This window comes from Electrona antarctica (assembly GCF_951216825.1).
Source record: "Electrona antarctica genome assembly, chromosome: 17".
In the NCBI taxonomy this organism is placed as follows: domain Eukaryota; kingdom Metazoa; phylum Chordata; class Actinopteri; order Myctophiformes; family Myctophidae; genus Electrona; species Electrona antarctica.
In genome coordinates this window covers 47737930-47751626 of record NC_136798.1, presented here as the reverse complement: position 1 = coordinate 47751626, position 13697 = coordinate 47737930, and the positions used below count along the sequence as shown (strand labels likewise).

At 40.0% G+C, this 13697-nt stretch overlaps 1 protein-coding gene across 1 annotated transcript; it reads right to left on the bottom strand.

Moving 5' to 3' along the window:
- Positions 1-4342: 4342 nt before the first annotated feature.
- LOC306941173 (uncharacterized protein) lies at positions 4343-13402 on the bottom strand (the record flags this gene model as incomplete). The annotated part of the gene is made up of 6 exons (XM_079526484.1): positions 13341-13402; positions 13179-13241; positions 12823-12951; positions 12369-12422; positions 11687-11830; positions 4343-4450 (listed from the first exon to the last, which is right to left on the bottom strand). The coding sequence occupies exons 2-6, from the start codon at positions 13197-13199 to the stop codon at positions 4343-4345; spliced, it is 456 nt and encodes a 151-aa protein (XP_079382610.1). The 5' UTR covers positions 13200-13241; positions 13341-13402.
- Positions 13403-13697: the final 295 nt, after the last annotated feature.

Genomic DNA, 13697 nt, shown 5'->3' with positions numbered 1-13697 from the left:
CCATTCTCTAATTCTACACAATAAAATGCTGAAACATCTGTCAGCACAGTTGAGGTGCTGTATAACAGTATAATTAATTTATAATAGGCCTATAATCGAAGTCACTATAGCTGCATGCCATGTCATCCGTTGCTGGCAAGCAGAATATAGATTTAGGCCTACATACTGTAGCTCTAAAAAGGGTAAGCCTATATCATTAGGCGAAAATTCAAATAACACAATTAAAAGAGCTACCTCACATGCATGTCTGGCCTTTCTGTTCTAATTTTCACTATAGCCTACCCTACATTATGACTCGGGTGATTATGATGTCGGGTGCATGCAGCCTGCAACATGGATTAAAGCAAAATAAAATCTCAGGACTGAAAATGTTTGCAGGCCAAGTCCTAAATCTGTGATTTGTGAGACGGAATGAAAGGAGCCGCTCCACACACTATAGGCGGATTCCTAACTTACCTAATCAACACAATAGCCTGTATGTGAAAGTATGTTTTCCTACTTTTAGTAATATTGTCCCCGCTGTCAACCAGCCAGGTGAATGGAATCTGAGGCTTAACCTTTGCTTTCATATGCTTTTCATATCCGTCCGAGACTATGACAGATTTTATGGAAGATGCTTCAGCGCACAATGCTATAGTTTGACCGAAAATAGACGATCTACAAGCTGTCAATGCGCGACAGCATTGAGAGCGTGTTTTTGCTCTACTGCTGTGCATGCAACCCATAGAGTATAGATGCAACATGCTAAAGAAGACATGGTGATGGTATGATCTATGGAATCAAAAAGACTGCAATTTAATCCACGTGGGTGCCTATAAAACAGCCACACATCACACTCACATTTTAACATAGGCCTACCTGTAAAAAGACGTCTTCGATCCCTGCGGGGATCCCCGCCGATATCTACTCTGGCAGCCAACAGAAACACAATTCGGCATCTTGTCTTTAGTCGGGAGCTCCTGCTAGTTCAGTCGCAGAGTCCAAAAGAACTTTGTAGCACACAGACACAGTCACACACACCTTAATTGCCACCCTGCATCCCCCGTGGGAAAGCCACCTTTTTCATATAATGTTGACAAACATTGAAACATTGAATGTCATAGTGACCCGGCGCAACACACACACACACACACACACACACACACAGACACACACACACACACACACACACTCACACTCACACTCACACACACACGCACACACACACACACACACACACACACACACACACACACACACACACACACACACACACACACACACACACACACACACACACACTAACTGCACACACTACACAACATCCCTCCCCAGCATCTGCAGGTATGATGCATGGCTCTGCGACACGTGATTGTCGGTGTTCAAAGAAGACGAATGCAGAACTTTGCACGCGCAAATTTGGTGATTGTCTTAAAGGTATGTCCAGATTTACTATTTCAAATTATGAACTTGATTGATGTAGCCTATATTCTCTTAAACTAACTTTTTAAGGATCATTTAAAAAAATAGGGAATCCACCTTTGACTGATATATGATTAGGCTAGCTATATGTCCTGAGCGACAGCAAACACTTGTTGTAGCCTATTACAATACTTCTGTATAAGTGATTACTTGAATTTGTAGCCTATTTTCCTTATAAATCACACAATGTTCAATTTTGAGTTTGGACTGATCAAATTAAATTAGTCTATATAGGCATATGCTGTTTACTCCACACAAGTTAAAACAATTGTAACTTCGTTCTGAATCTGAATATGCTTGTTCTTATTCAGATGATTTCATATTGGAAAAATGGATGATGTTCCACAAAGCCTATAGGCTACGGAATTGCATTCTCCGCCCTGGCTACAAACCAAAGTGCAGTAGGCTAAACTACAAGATATAATTTCATATTTGTTCTTCGAGTAATTGTTTACACCCCAAATACATCACGAAAGGCTATTTTGACTTTTGTCGCGGTGTCCACAAACATAGTAACTTTACATGGCTGCACTTTGGCTTTGTAGTAGCCTACAGGTGGGAGACATCACTGCTTTACATTACGTTTGTGATGAAACCTTTTCACTGTCTTTATTCGAATCAGAGATGGCTACCGCTGCTGTTGCTGCTGTAGATGCCTCCTACAGACCAAGCAGTGCTTCAAACAGTGCTTCCAGCCGTGTTCCACATCTGGAAAGACCTCAGGGTAAGTCTAAAACTTTCGTTGATTTAAGATTGCGAGTGCATTTAATGTGAAAAATAAATTACACAAAATGAAAGATTGTTAATAAAAGGCTAAAACATTTTGCATTCCATATTGTTCTAAGTTCCTTAAACTATAAATGCCTTAAAATGTACCACGTCCACACATCCACCACCATGCAAATTATTTTCAAATAAATGTGTCAATATCTTACATTATACTTAGCATCACAAATAATCAACGCTGACCATTTATGAGAAATAGGCCTATGTAGTAAACAGAAAAGTAAACTGGCTGATCTTTTTACATATATGGTTGATGCCATAAGGTATCGATTTTTAGTTCTCTTTAGGACTTAAGTCCTAAACACTCAAAGCCCAGTAACAGTGATTATTTATAATGTTGGGTTGGAACTTGGGATGTGTTGCTTTGTTTGTAGCCTGTTGGTCAGGTCTGTAGCCTAGATCCAGACTCTAGAGCAGATACGGAAATGAAACAGTACTAGACCAGTACCTTGTTAAATCCACTTGAGCTGTATCAGCACAGAAAACAACAAACACAAACATGAAAACATAACATCTTTCAACATTAATCAAAAACAACGATTCTTTTTTTCCATGTCACAAACTGTTCAATCGGACGTCCAACGCGCGGTAGGAAATATTCCCACAATTATTTTTTCGCCTATAGAATAACAACGCTTGGAAAATCCTCCTTGATTCTCAGAACTCGGCATAGTTTGCATTGACAGATGATGGGACGTAGATCTCTTAGGTTTGGGGCGGGGGCAAAGTGGACTGTAGTAGGCAGAAGACAACAGAATCTCCTTTGAGCATCACAAGGCTCTGAATGACAGCTTATTGCTTTAGCCATGTCAATCATGACAGCAGAAGCATCAAAACGCTCCCTTCTCCATAGCAGCAGGAGAACAACACTCCTTTCTCCAGTGGGAACATAGGAGATCCTTGTAATCACGGCTGCAGAATAGTGGTCGGGTTGACACCTCTCCGGCTATCTCAGTGGCCGTGAAGGTCACCTGCTGTGTTGATCTGACGATAGAGGCTAGGCGAGAAGCTTTCTGTTGTAATGACAGCTGCCTGTTGACACACCCCCCTGGATGCTGTCGGGTTGCCACTCCCCCTTTTTGGCGCTGTCAGATGTCAGTTGTTGACACGCCCCTGGAGCGGGAAATCACTCCGGTGTAGATGACCAGAATGGAACCCTCTCCCATGTCCACCTATTAAAGGGTGACATGGAGCCTTCCTCCAAAGAAAGTTAGAAGTCCCTCTCAAATCATGCAGTTAGAATATTAGTCATCCATGCAAAAATCAAGAAAGTGTGTTATAACATATTAGTCCTCGTTTTGACTTTCATTTATATACCTCCAATGTAATTTAATTCCCCTCAAAGCACCAACAACTCAATTGCAAATCATGGCATGTTCCCTTTGTTATTTTGACAACCCTAAAACAATTTAGTGTGGCTTTCTCTGACATTAATCCCACTGTTTTGTATTAATCTCTCTTGTTCTGGCATGGCAACGTGTGTATTAACCATGGTTTTTGAGAGATTACAATGAGACTATGTTAAATGCAAGAGACTTGACCTCTATAATATAAAGTGTATATAATATAAAATAATACAACTCCCCCCTTTTTCCTGGGAATTCAACATCCCCAGGAAAATACAGAGAAAAGAATCAACACGCACATGCTACCCCTTATGACCGAACAAACCACCTACATTGAATCATAGACCGTCATCATCGCCCACTAAAATCACAACTATTTAGTACCTATAACAAAGTAAAATTTAAGAACACAAAAGGATGTAATCTCCAACCACAAAGATAAAAGAAAGTGAGCATGTGCCTGCCCTGTCCCTGTTTTTCTTTTTTTTTTTTTTTTTTAGTCACCAGTTTGTCACCTCACCATGAAAGGGAAGGGAACGGGTTTTCTTTTCTTGTACAAGCGGTAAAAATAACACTTGCCCCAAATGTTCCCGACCATAATGTCCAAAAGAAAAAAATCAGCAGCCTTCCCAGAAAATGTCAAACAAAAATAGACGATCAATGACTGACACACGTTACCTCAGCCGTCATAGTTGTAGTCCACAGATCTCCACCCGGTAAACTTGAGCCGCAGGAACTCTCACTGAGGGTCAGATGGTGGCACAGGCCAACCACGACAGCTGGACGGGCGCCATCATCCCACGCCATCCAAATGATGCTCCCTGCGACGGCTGTCCCTGCCAGGAGCCGGGCGGCAACTGTACACAATACCGCACCACATGTGACAAACTACCACATTTGAAGCAACCTTGGTATCGACGCGGCTTGGGACCACGGTGAAAACGCTGACGAGGCTGGAAGTCTCTAGGAAAAACAGAATGGTTGTCGAGCAGTGGCATGTCATGTGGCACCGCCACCCTGAGAAGTGCCTGAACGACTGGTGGACCGTTCTGAGGCAGCGGGGCTGAGTCCACTGCACGGGCCGCTAATTCCTGTTGAAAACATTGTAACTGTCTCTTATGCAACTGCCTTATCGTCTCCTTATCCTCACGCTGCTGGGAGACTATCTTATCACGAAACAAGCGGACATAATGAACGATGTAATGCTCATACATGGCAGATGACATAACAGCCAGTCCTACCACAGTCTTCAAGTCGGTCTGCACACCCTCAGGCAGGCCTTGTTCAATTTTCTCTCTCAGAAGAACCTTGTCCATGTCATTTTTGTCCACCCAGCACGGGTGACACCCAGCGACATCCGCCATTGCCTGGTACGCACGTCTAACAAATGTCAGCGGATGTTCTGTAGCATCCAAAGGAGAGAAAACAACATCAGAAGGGCGAACATTCTCACGATTCCGTTGCTTTACCATCCACACGTCCGTGGCCTCAGGACCCCCTCCCAGAATCAGGCCACCACTTCCGCTGTCCGGTCGTTGTGGCACCGCGATCGTTGATGCGTCATCCGGACCGGGGCTAGAAAAATCTAAGTCACGTGCATCAAAAACGCAGGCTCCCCCCATCAGCAGAGCGAACGGATGTGGACAGGGTGTCCTGTACTGGTGACCCATCAACGGATGTGGACAGGGTGTCCTGTACTGGTGACCCCTCAACGGATGTGGACAGGGTGTTCTGTACTGGTGACAACATCAACATGACATTGGGCATAAGCCTCACACATTTCCTGTCCTCTTTGGAGAAAGAGATCCATCAACCTTCGTTCTGCCTTAACCCTATGCTCCAGGACCAGTCTATAGTCCTGTATTCGTACGTTCAAGGCATTGATGACAACTGGAGAAAATACGCTACCCTGTGGCCATGGGCCAGAAGGGCCCCATAAGTCCCATTTAGAGTCCCATTCAACCAAAATTGAAGTTAATTCAGCCATCAGTCCATTTGGTTGGGAGGAGCATGCGTGTGTATGTGACCCACTCATACTGGAGCGGTATATGGGCACACCTTAAGGTCAGAGAATATTGAATTACAATTATAGTCACTTCTATCGCTACTATAAGCACCCACAATAAAATGTCCAAAAATAACCCACCTGTGATGCAAAATTACCCCATATATTAGTTGTCAAAACCCTAAAGGAAACACACTGATTCACAATGGTCAACCTGAAAACCAGTTATTAACGCGGTTATCACAGGAAGCATGTACACCGTGAACTGTATAGCTATATACAATTCACACGAATAGATACAAAAATATGTATCTACAGGCGGAAACAAGCAATGACATTTAGGTGTTCAGAGACAGAAACCAAATTAACCTATTATAAAACTCAAATATCCTCCTATAACATAGTGTAGTGAAAAGGGTGTCATTAACTGGAACATCACAAGTGCAGTGACTTCCCAAAAATCCTACTGTGTATTAGTACCCACTATAGCCCCCCTTTAAACTAAGTCAACAATAAACAATACAAACCAAACAAATTGTTAGAACATGTCACACACTGAATGTTTCAAGACAAGGTTACCCTGTGAGTTGAAACCGGCAGAACAACGTCTAGTCATGTAACAGCCATGCACCATCACCCATGCAGGTTAATAGAACTCGAAAACAAAAGATGGGGCTAACTCCCTGCACTAAAACTCACGTATATCCAAATGGACTACCAAATGGTTTTACTTTTAAAAAGAAAAACGTGAGAAGGGGTTTAAAAGACTAACTATAATTACGGGCCAAAAATGTGTTGCAAAAAATGTTGTAGGCTATATCATGAATAGAGTATTGACCGGCCTCCTAAAAAATGTACACTATAAATTCAAGTATACACACCAAACACCTGGGAATATTCCTACCAGTTGTTCAAAATTAAGACAAAAACTTTGTCAAAGAGAAGGCCGTTCCAATACTCACCCATGTATTGTCCACCACGCATGCAACTGAAAGAAATAAAAACGTTGTTACTACTTAATCACCTGAAAAAGGAAACAATTAACCTACGATCAATCCATCCTAGCAACAGATTAACTTTATAAAAATGTAAACTGTCGAGTACAGCCACAGAAATGGTATTTATAATTAATAACAGATTTAATAGACATGTGTATCTGTATCCTGCAAACATTTGAGCTAAAGGGAGTTGTAGTCATATCCCCTGATTCCGAAACCATCAGTAACAGAAGAGAACAACTACAAGGCCCAAAGATAATATAACCTGGTCGCCAAATGACGACTCACTCTGTTGTTACTATTGTATATTTGCACAAGACGTGCCCACGAACGGATTACAGATTGACGTTTGTCAACATAAGGACAAAGAACCCACTATGTTGTGGAAATGACTGGTACATCCTACACATGAAATACATTGCCCTTCAACCCCCCTCACAGTAACCCTCAAATGAAATTTCAACCACATATCACAGTAAGGTGACATGAAAGATCTCTCAGAAAGAGATGTAGGAAACATTGTAACAATATGCCAGTTAGTGGCCAAAATATATAAAAAATATTTGTCAGCTGGTATGCTGAATGTCATCTTACTACAGAAAGGATGTAATAAACTTAACTATAGTAAAGATCTTTGAACAGGGGTAGCCATCTGTTTACTGTAAATAGCCCCCCAATAAATTTGCTCACAGCTCACAGCGGGTCTTTTTAAAACAAAGGAGAGGAGATAGCCCTAAAGCTCTCTTCACCTGAAACATAGTGTTGATTCAGGGCGATAGCGATCCCCCCTTCTTCTGAAACTAAACAAGTTATTTATTTAGGGTGTAAGGAAGGTCACCCCCTACCCTACAGCACCTTATGTCGAAGCATGTAAAAATTGTCCCCAGTACTCCTATTTAGCTGTATTTTTATTTACTTATTACTCATAGAACGGCCTCTACCAGCAATATCTTACTGGACACAATTTGATCTGTCCCCAATTAATTAGTATGAGTACAGTCATCCATTCATTCACTCACGCAGGACTCTCACAGAGTTGATTTAAATCACTACCACGGTTTAGTAGTACTATTTTCCAACTCTTCAAACATAACCACTTCACACACACACACGTATAACTTCACCCATGGGACAAGGCAGAAGGACAAGGAATCAGTCCACTGTACTCTGTCCCATCTTGTGTGTGTGTGTGTGTGTTGACCCTCCGTTGCCTCAGTCAACACGTCACCACATGTGGTCTATTCCGAGAGCATTCCTAAGTAATAAAAGGTCCCTGTCTGTTATATATGACAGGATGAACTCACAGCTATTGTAAGCTTTAACATATTGTTAACTTAAAGTGTCCTTAGGCCATCTTTAGCGACTCCACAGCTAGCCTCTTGTCAATTAATGCAACCAGCCGTTTGAGTCTTAAAGATAATTGATTGATCGAAATATTTATTAACAGTTTGCAGAATTACAGTACCTTTCAAGCACAAACTCAATACAAAGGCTGTTAACTGTGAGTGGACGACCCAATTTAAGCATTACACTTGTTTACAACCCTCATGAACAACTGCTGTTGAATTACTACACAAAACCTATTCATTTGGAGTGGCTGTGTAGTCACGTGTAGCAATTGTGTAGTAAATCTGTAATTTATACACTACTCATGACACACCAGTAGAGTTTTGTAGTGAAACAGTAGTGTTTCCAGTAGTAACCACGCGTATTAGTGAAAAAGCTGTTAAAACACTACTGATTCACTACAAGGGCTTTTAAATAGTGATTATGTAGAGGTTTTACTACTTGCTTGTGTAGTGAATATGTAGTAACAACACTATAGAAACACTATATATTTTACATAGTGATCAAGTAGAGATTTTTACTACTTGCTCATATAGTGAATATGTAGTAACAACACTATAGAAACACTATATATTTTACATAGTGATCAAGTAGAGTTTTTTACTACTTGCTCATACTGAATATGTAGTAACATCACTATAGAAACACTATATATTTTACATAGTGATCAAGTAGAGTTTTTTTACTACTTGCTCATAGTGAATATGTAGTAACAACACTATAGAAACACTATATATTTTACATAGTGATCAATTAGAGTTTTTTACTACTTGCTCATAGTGAATATGTAGTAACAACACTATAGAAACACTATATCTTTTACATAGTGATCAAGTAGAGTTTTTTTACTACTTGCTCATAGTGAATATGTAGTAACAACACTATAGAAACACTATATATTTTACATAGTGATCAAGTAGAGTTTTTTACTACTTGCTCATAGTGAATATGTAGTAACAACACTATAGAAACACTATATCTTTTACATAGTGATCAAGTAGAGTTTTTGACTACTTGCTCATAGTGAATATGTAGTAACAACACTATAGAAACACTATATATTTTAAATAGAGTTTAGTTTAGTGTTAGTTAATTTACAATTCAATACAATTAAATATAGGATATATCTGGAATGATAACTGAAACCATATCAGAAAGAAATTGCATTTATTATTTTATTACATTTTATTTTGAGGGTTTTCTGACATAGACACAAGGACAACACTAGACATACTTACATGATACAACACAGTGTACATCGGTAATTTGGTAACATAGTCATACAGATAAGATACTGACAAAAAATATATAAAAACAAAAACAATGAAAACAACAAAACTAAAACTACAAAATTAAGAAAAAAAAAACATAAAATAAAAGGGTAGGCCTATATAAGTGGTGACCCTCGTGAAAAACTGCTTATCATATGACGTAAATTCTCCATTCATCGTCAATGGGATTTAATGTTTGTGTTAGGACAGAATCTACACTATAGCTGTATATAGGAGGGGCTGGCGTCCCTCAAAACGGGGTCCATACCTCTAAGAATCCATCTTCCTAAATTGCATTAAAATTACTTATCTGTTTACTCAATCTGTTCCTTGGTGATTTGGCAAAGGAGTAACATGGAGTCTCATTCCACTTTTAAGTAGCACACATTTCCGGAGAATCTCATGTGGTTTAATGGCAAAGAAAATATCTGTCAGTTTGACCTCTTTGAGGAGAGAGTCCAACTGTATCCCTATATCGTAATGTCTGCAGGTATTTGTGTGTTTTTGAGACAATTTTCGAAGCACCACACATGTTTTCAGCTCACAGTCACACTTAGTTGTACAGCTACAGTGGATACACACCAGTTTTTCAAATACACCAAATGAACCATCTGTAACCAGAACAACTGAGTTGTTTCTTCGTGATTGTCTTGCATAGTGTGCTGTGGTAAAAATGGAACCTTGGAAAGAAAACCTGTCATAACCGGACACCTGACTGTCCTCTATGTGACACCCAAACAGTGTCTCTATGGGCTTCTTCAGGTTTGTCAGTGGTGGACTATGCTGCCTTGTCATAACATAAAGGTCAGCAGCTAGAGGCTGTCTATTTTTCACAGTTATCTTTTTGGTGGTGAGGGTCTCGTACAGTGATTTGCACTTACTGCTTACTTGTAGATGGGATGCCTGTTTTACAAGTGCTCGTTGTAGATACATTGACTTACAAATTTGTTCAGGAATGTGTCTGGTGCCATTGAATCCACTTAAAATAACAGCATTGTACCCCTCAAATGAAAAGGTGGACGTCGCCCACAGTGGCCCAAGATTTAGCACACTCTTAGGGACATGGAGAAGCTGGTGAACATTGTAAGTGGTATGTTCTTTACCATACAGTACTGTCATTTTCTTCACAAACTTGGTCAACATCTTATCAGCTTCCTCAACTGCAGACTTTGTAACAGTCTCCTGCAGCAGCAGATGAATAGCAAATGAGAGAAGAAAGAATTGTCTCAGATACACAGTGGGTAAGATGCCCTCCAAAGCAACATAACCATAAAACAGAAGAAAAGCTCTCCATTCTGACCCTTTCCAATGTCTCCGCTCAGACATAGGCCTCGGTAGGCGTGTTATCTCTGATGGTGGGGCAAAACTGTGCAATCGCTCATCTATAGCTTCAATTTGTTTGCCAATGAACCATGGTTTCCGGTGGTGAGTACTCTCAAACCAAAGGGAAGCCAGCTGCCGCATAACACCGAGCAACACACAATGCAGATAGTCTGGAACAAAGCCATCTACCACATTGAATAGGGGAAGAGTCATTAAGGACGTTGGACCTTTAGTGCCACATACAGACTTCTTAGTCCTGTGAGCTTCAAGTGCGTAGTTAACTTGTTCCTGGTGGGTTCGTAGTGTTGGTTCATCTTTTGAGCTATATGATCTCATAAATCCTGCTCCCTTGGGGACAATTTCACCTGGTGTTAAGCACCAATCACACCCATACATGCCATTGAATTGAGTGGTATTTTTGAGAAGCGGTCTTGCTATAGCATCAGCAGAGCAAACAAGGTTGAAAACCTTGGATGTTAGTGTTTCCCCTGTGATGGGATTTGTCCACTCTATACCATCTTGACCTAGTTTCTTGCATTCACTGATGTATGGAACTAAGAAAGTATCCATTTTTGGCTTAATTGGTCCGAACCAAAGGGCTGTCATCATTATATTGTTTTTCCGCAGTTTGGGTGGCAGCTCAATTAGTTGTGTTTGCAAGGGCCATATGGAGTACTTGGAAGAGCGAAAAACCGGGACGCCATCACAATTCCAAATGACAGACAAAGAATCCTTATCTAGTTTCCCCTCAGACAATAATTGCTGGTAAAGAGCACCATCCATTATGTCACCAATACATTAATCTTCTTTTGTTTTTTTCTCCTTCAGATGTTTAGAAACATCTGACATACTAAGAAGGTCTCTTAACTGTTCAACCAGAGGCATGTAGAGAAAGAAACAGCCCTGCTTTACATTATGTTCTGCACTGAAAGGCTGTGAACAGTTACCACAATGCAGAATGCCTGGATTTTCAATGTACTCAATGTACTCAAAGCAGTTACTACAATAATGATGTATTTCACTTATTCCATTTTTTGAGTAACTGAATGCCTTTTGGAAGAGATATTTTGTGGCTGGTAGCATATGTGGGAAAACGGATAACAAATCCTGCAGAGCCACCCCATTCATACAGTGCCTTAGACAGAATGCCAAAAGTATCAGAAGGCTTTCACCAAAGGTGACTTGGGAACCGGGATACAGTGGCTCGTTGTCATTGTTCTTGTTCTTCTGGGTGGCATTGTCCTGGCTGTCTTCCTCATGCCCATCTTCCTCAACTGATTCATGTCCATTAACCTATGAAGTTGTGGAGGAATAGCAATATAAATGGTTGGAAAACCAATTTGGGGGTCCTTTGATTAAGCCCATCATATCTAAAATCGGCCAATAAATCTAACCCAAACCGAGAAAATTGGTTCAGTGGGCTACAGCAGGGTACATACAGTACAGTAAAAGTCTGTTGGCTACAGTACAGTACAGTTATTGTACAGTGCAGTACAGTACAGCAAAGTTAATAATCTGTTGGCATAAGGAGTGTACAGTACTGCACAGTAGGGTACAGTATAGTACAGTAGAGTCCAAGTACAGCACAGTACAAGTACAGTACGGTACAGGAAAGTCTCTACGATGTTTGTGGGCTATATGATACAGTACATTACAGTAGGGTACAGTGTATAGTACAGTAAAGTATGTAGTCTATTTGTGGGCTAGGTAGGCCCTACTGTAGCCCACAGACTACAGACTTTACTGCACTGTACCCTACTGCTCAGTAATCTATCCCTACTTACACAATAATGTAGTTGTATTACAGTTATCACTTATTGTGTAGGCCTACCTCATCATCATCTGTAGACACAGAGTCCTCTTCTTCAGCAGTATGCTGGTCTATCTGTAGTATGGAAAACATTCAAAACCATATTGCTATATTACTATACTATATTACCTATTACCATACTACTATATTATATTACTACATTATTTGTATGTAGACAAAGCACTCTGTAGTGTATATGCATAGTTCCATTATATAGATATTCCACTGTTGCCTAAACCCCTAAATTGTAAATTTTCACATTACCATTTATTTCTATTTTCTAAAACTGTGTGTGATTACCACACTTTTGAACTAAAATATATCCAAACCTCTGGGATAGAGGGTAATAATAATAATAATAAACTTTATTTATAGAGCGCTTTTCAGAACAAAATTCACAAAGTGCTTTACATTGCATACAATGTAAGGGTACAGGGATAAACAGCCCTGCCAAAGTTTGCAAAAAATGTCATACCATTTCATCTGTAATCTGTAGGTTGTCATCATCAGCCATTTGCTGGTCTATCAGGTTGTCTATCACTATCAGGTTCTCATCAGTCATTTGCTGGTCTATGCGCAGCCGATTATTTCCATCAAACGTCTGCTGATCACAAAAAACATTCAAACACAATATAATTAGGTTATAAATGAAAGGACAACTTCGTTTTAGGTTCGTATTAGAGCATATGAAAGCTGAGTGTTAAAATGATAGATAGTTAGATTTTGGAAGGCGACACTCTAGCTGCAGCTAAATGTTTACATCAATAGTCACGTAAACAGACATTCTGACTTCTCTCAGAAATTGATGCACACCTGAGATTAGGAGCCTACCTCAATGTGTTGACTTTCCATTTCTTGATCATCTGCTCCATCATCAAAGGTCTGCTGGTCCACCTGCACGGGGTAAGGAATAATTAACCATTTTTACCATTTTAATGCAAACAGCTATGAATGCTGGAAATAATAAGTAGCCTATTAATATAAGTTACTTACATTTGTGGTGGTGACAGAGGTAACGTTAATGTTAGTTGTCTTTTCTTTGCTTTCCTCTTGCCTTCTCCACCTGCATCTTGTTCGTTGTGGTGGAAGTTTGGATTTTCCCCACAAATAGGACTTGTAATGCCCAGGCATAATGGCATCCTTTATGTAGGCCTAACATAACGTTAATACAAAATATATATTTTCTGATAGCATCATGGATATTGTGACATTCGTCTTTTCCTGGTTTTAATCACTCAAGTCCTTTTTTATCATTTCTAAAAACGTTTAAGAGCTGAAAATAGCTGATCTACAAGCACACAGATCTGTTTGTAGACAAGATATTTTCACTCTTAAAGTGTCATTCAATTA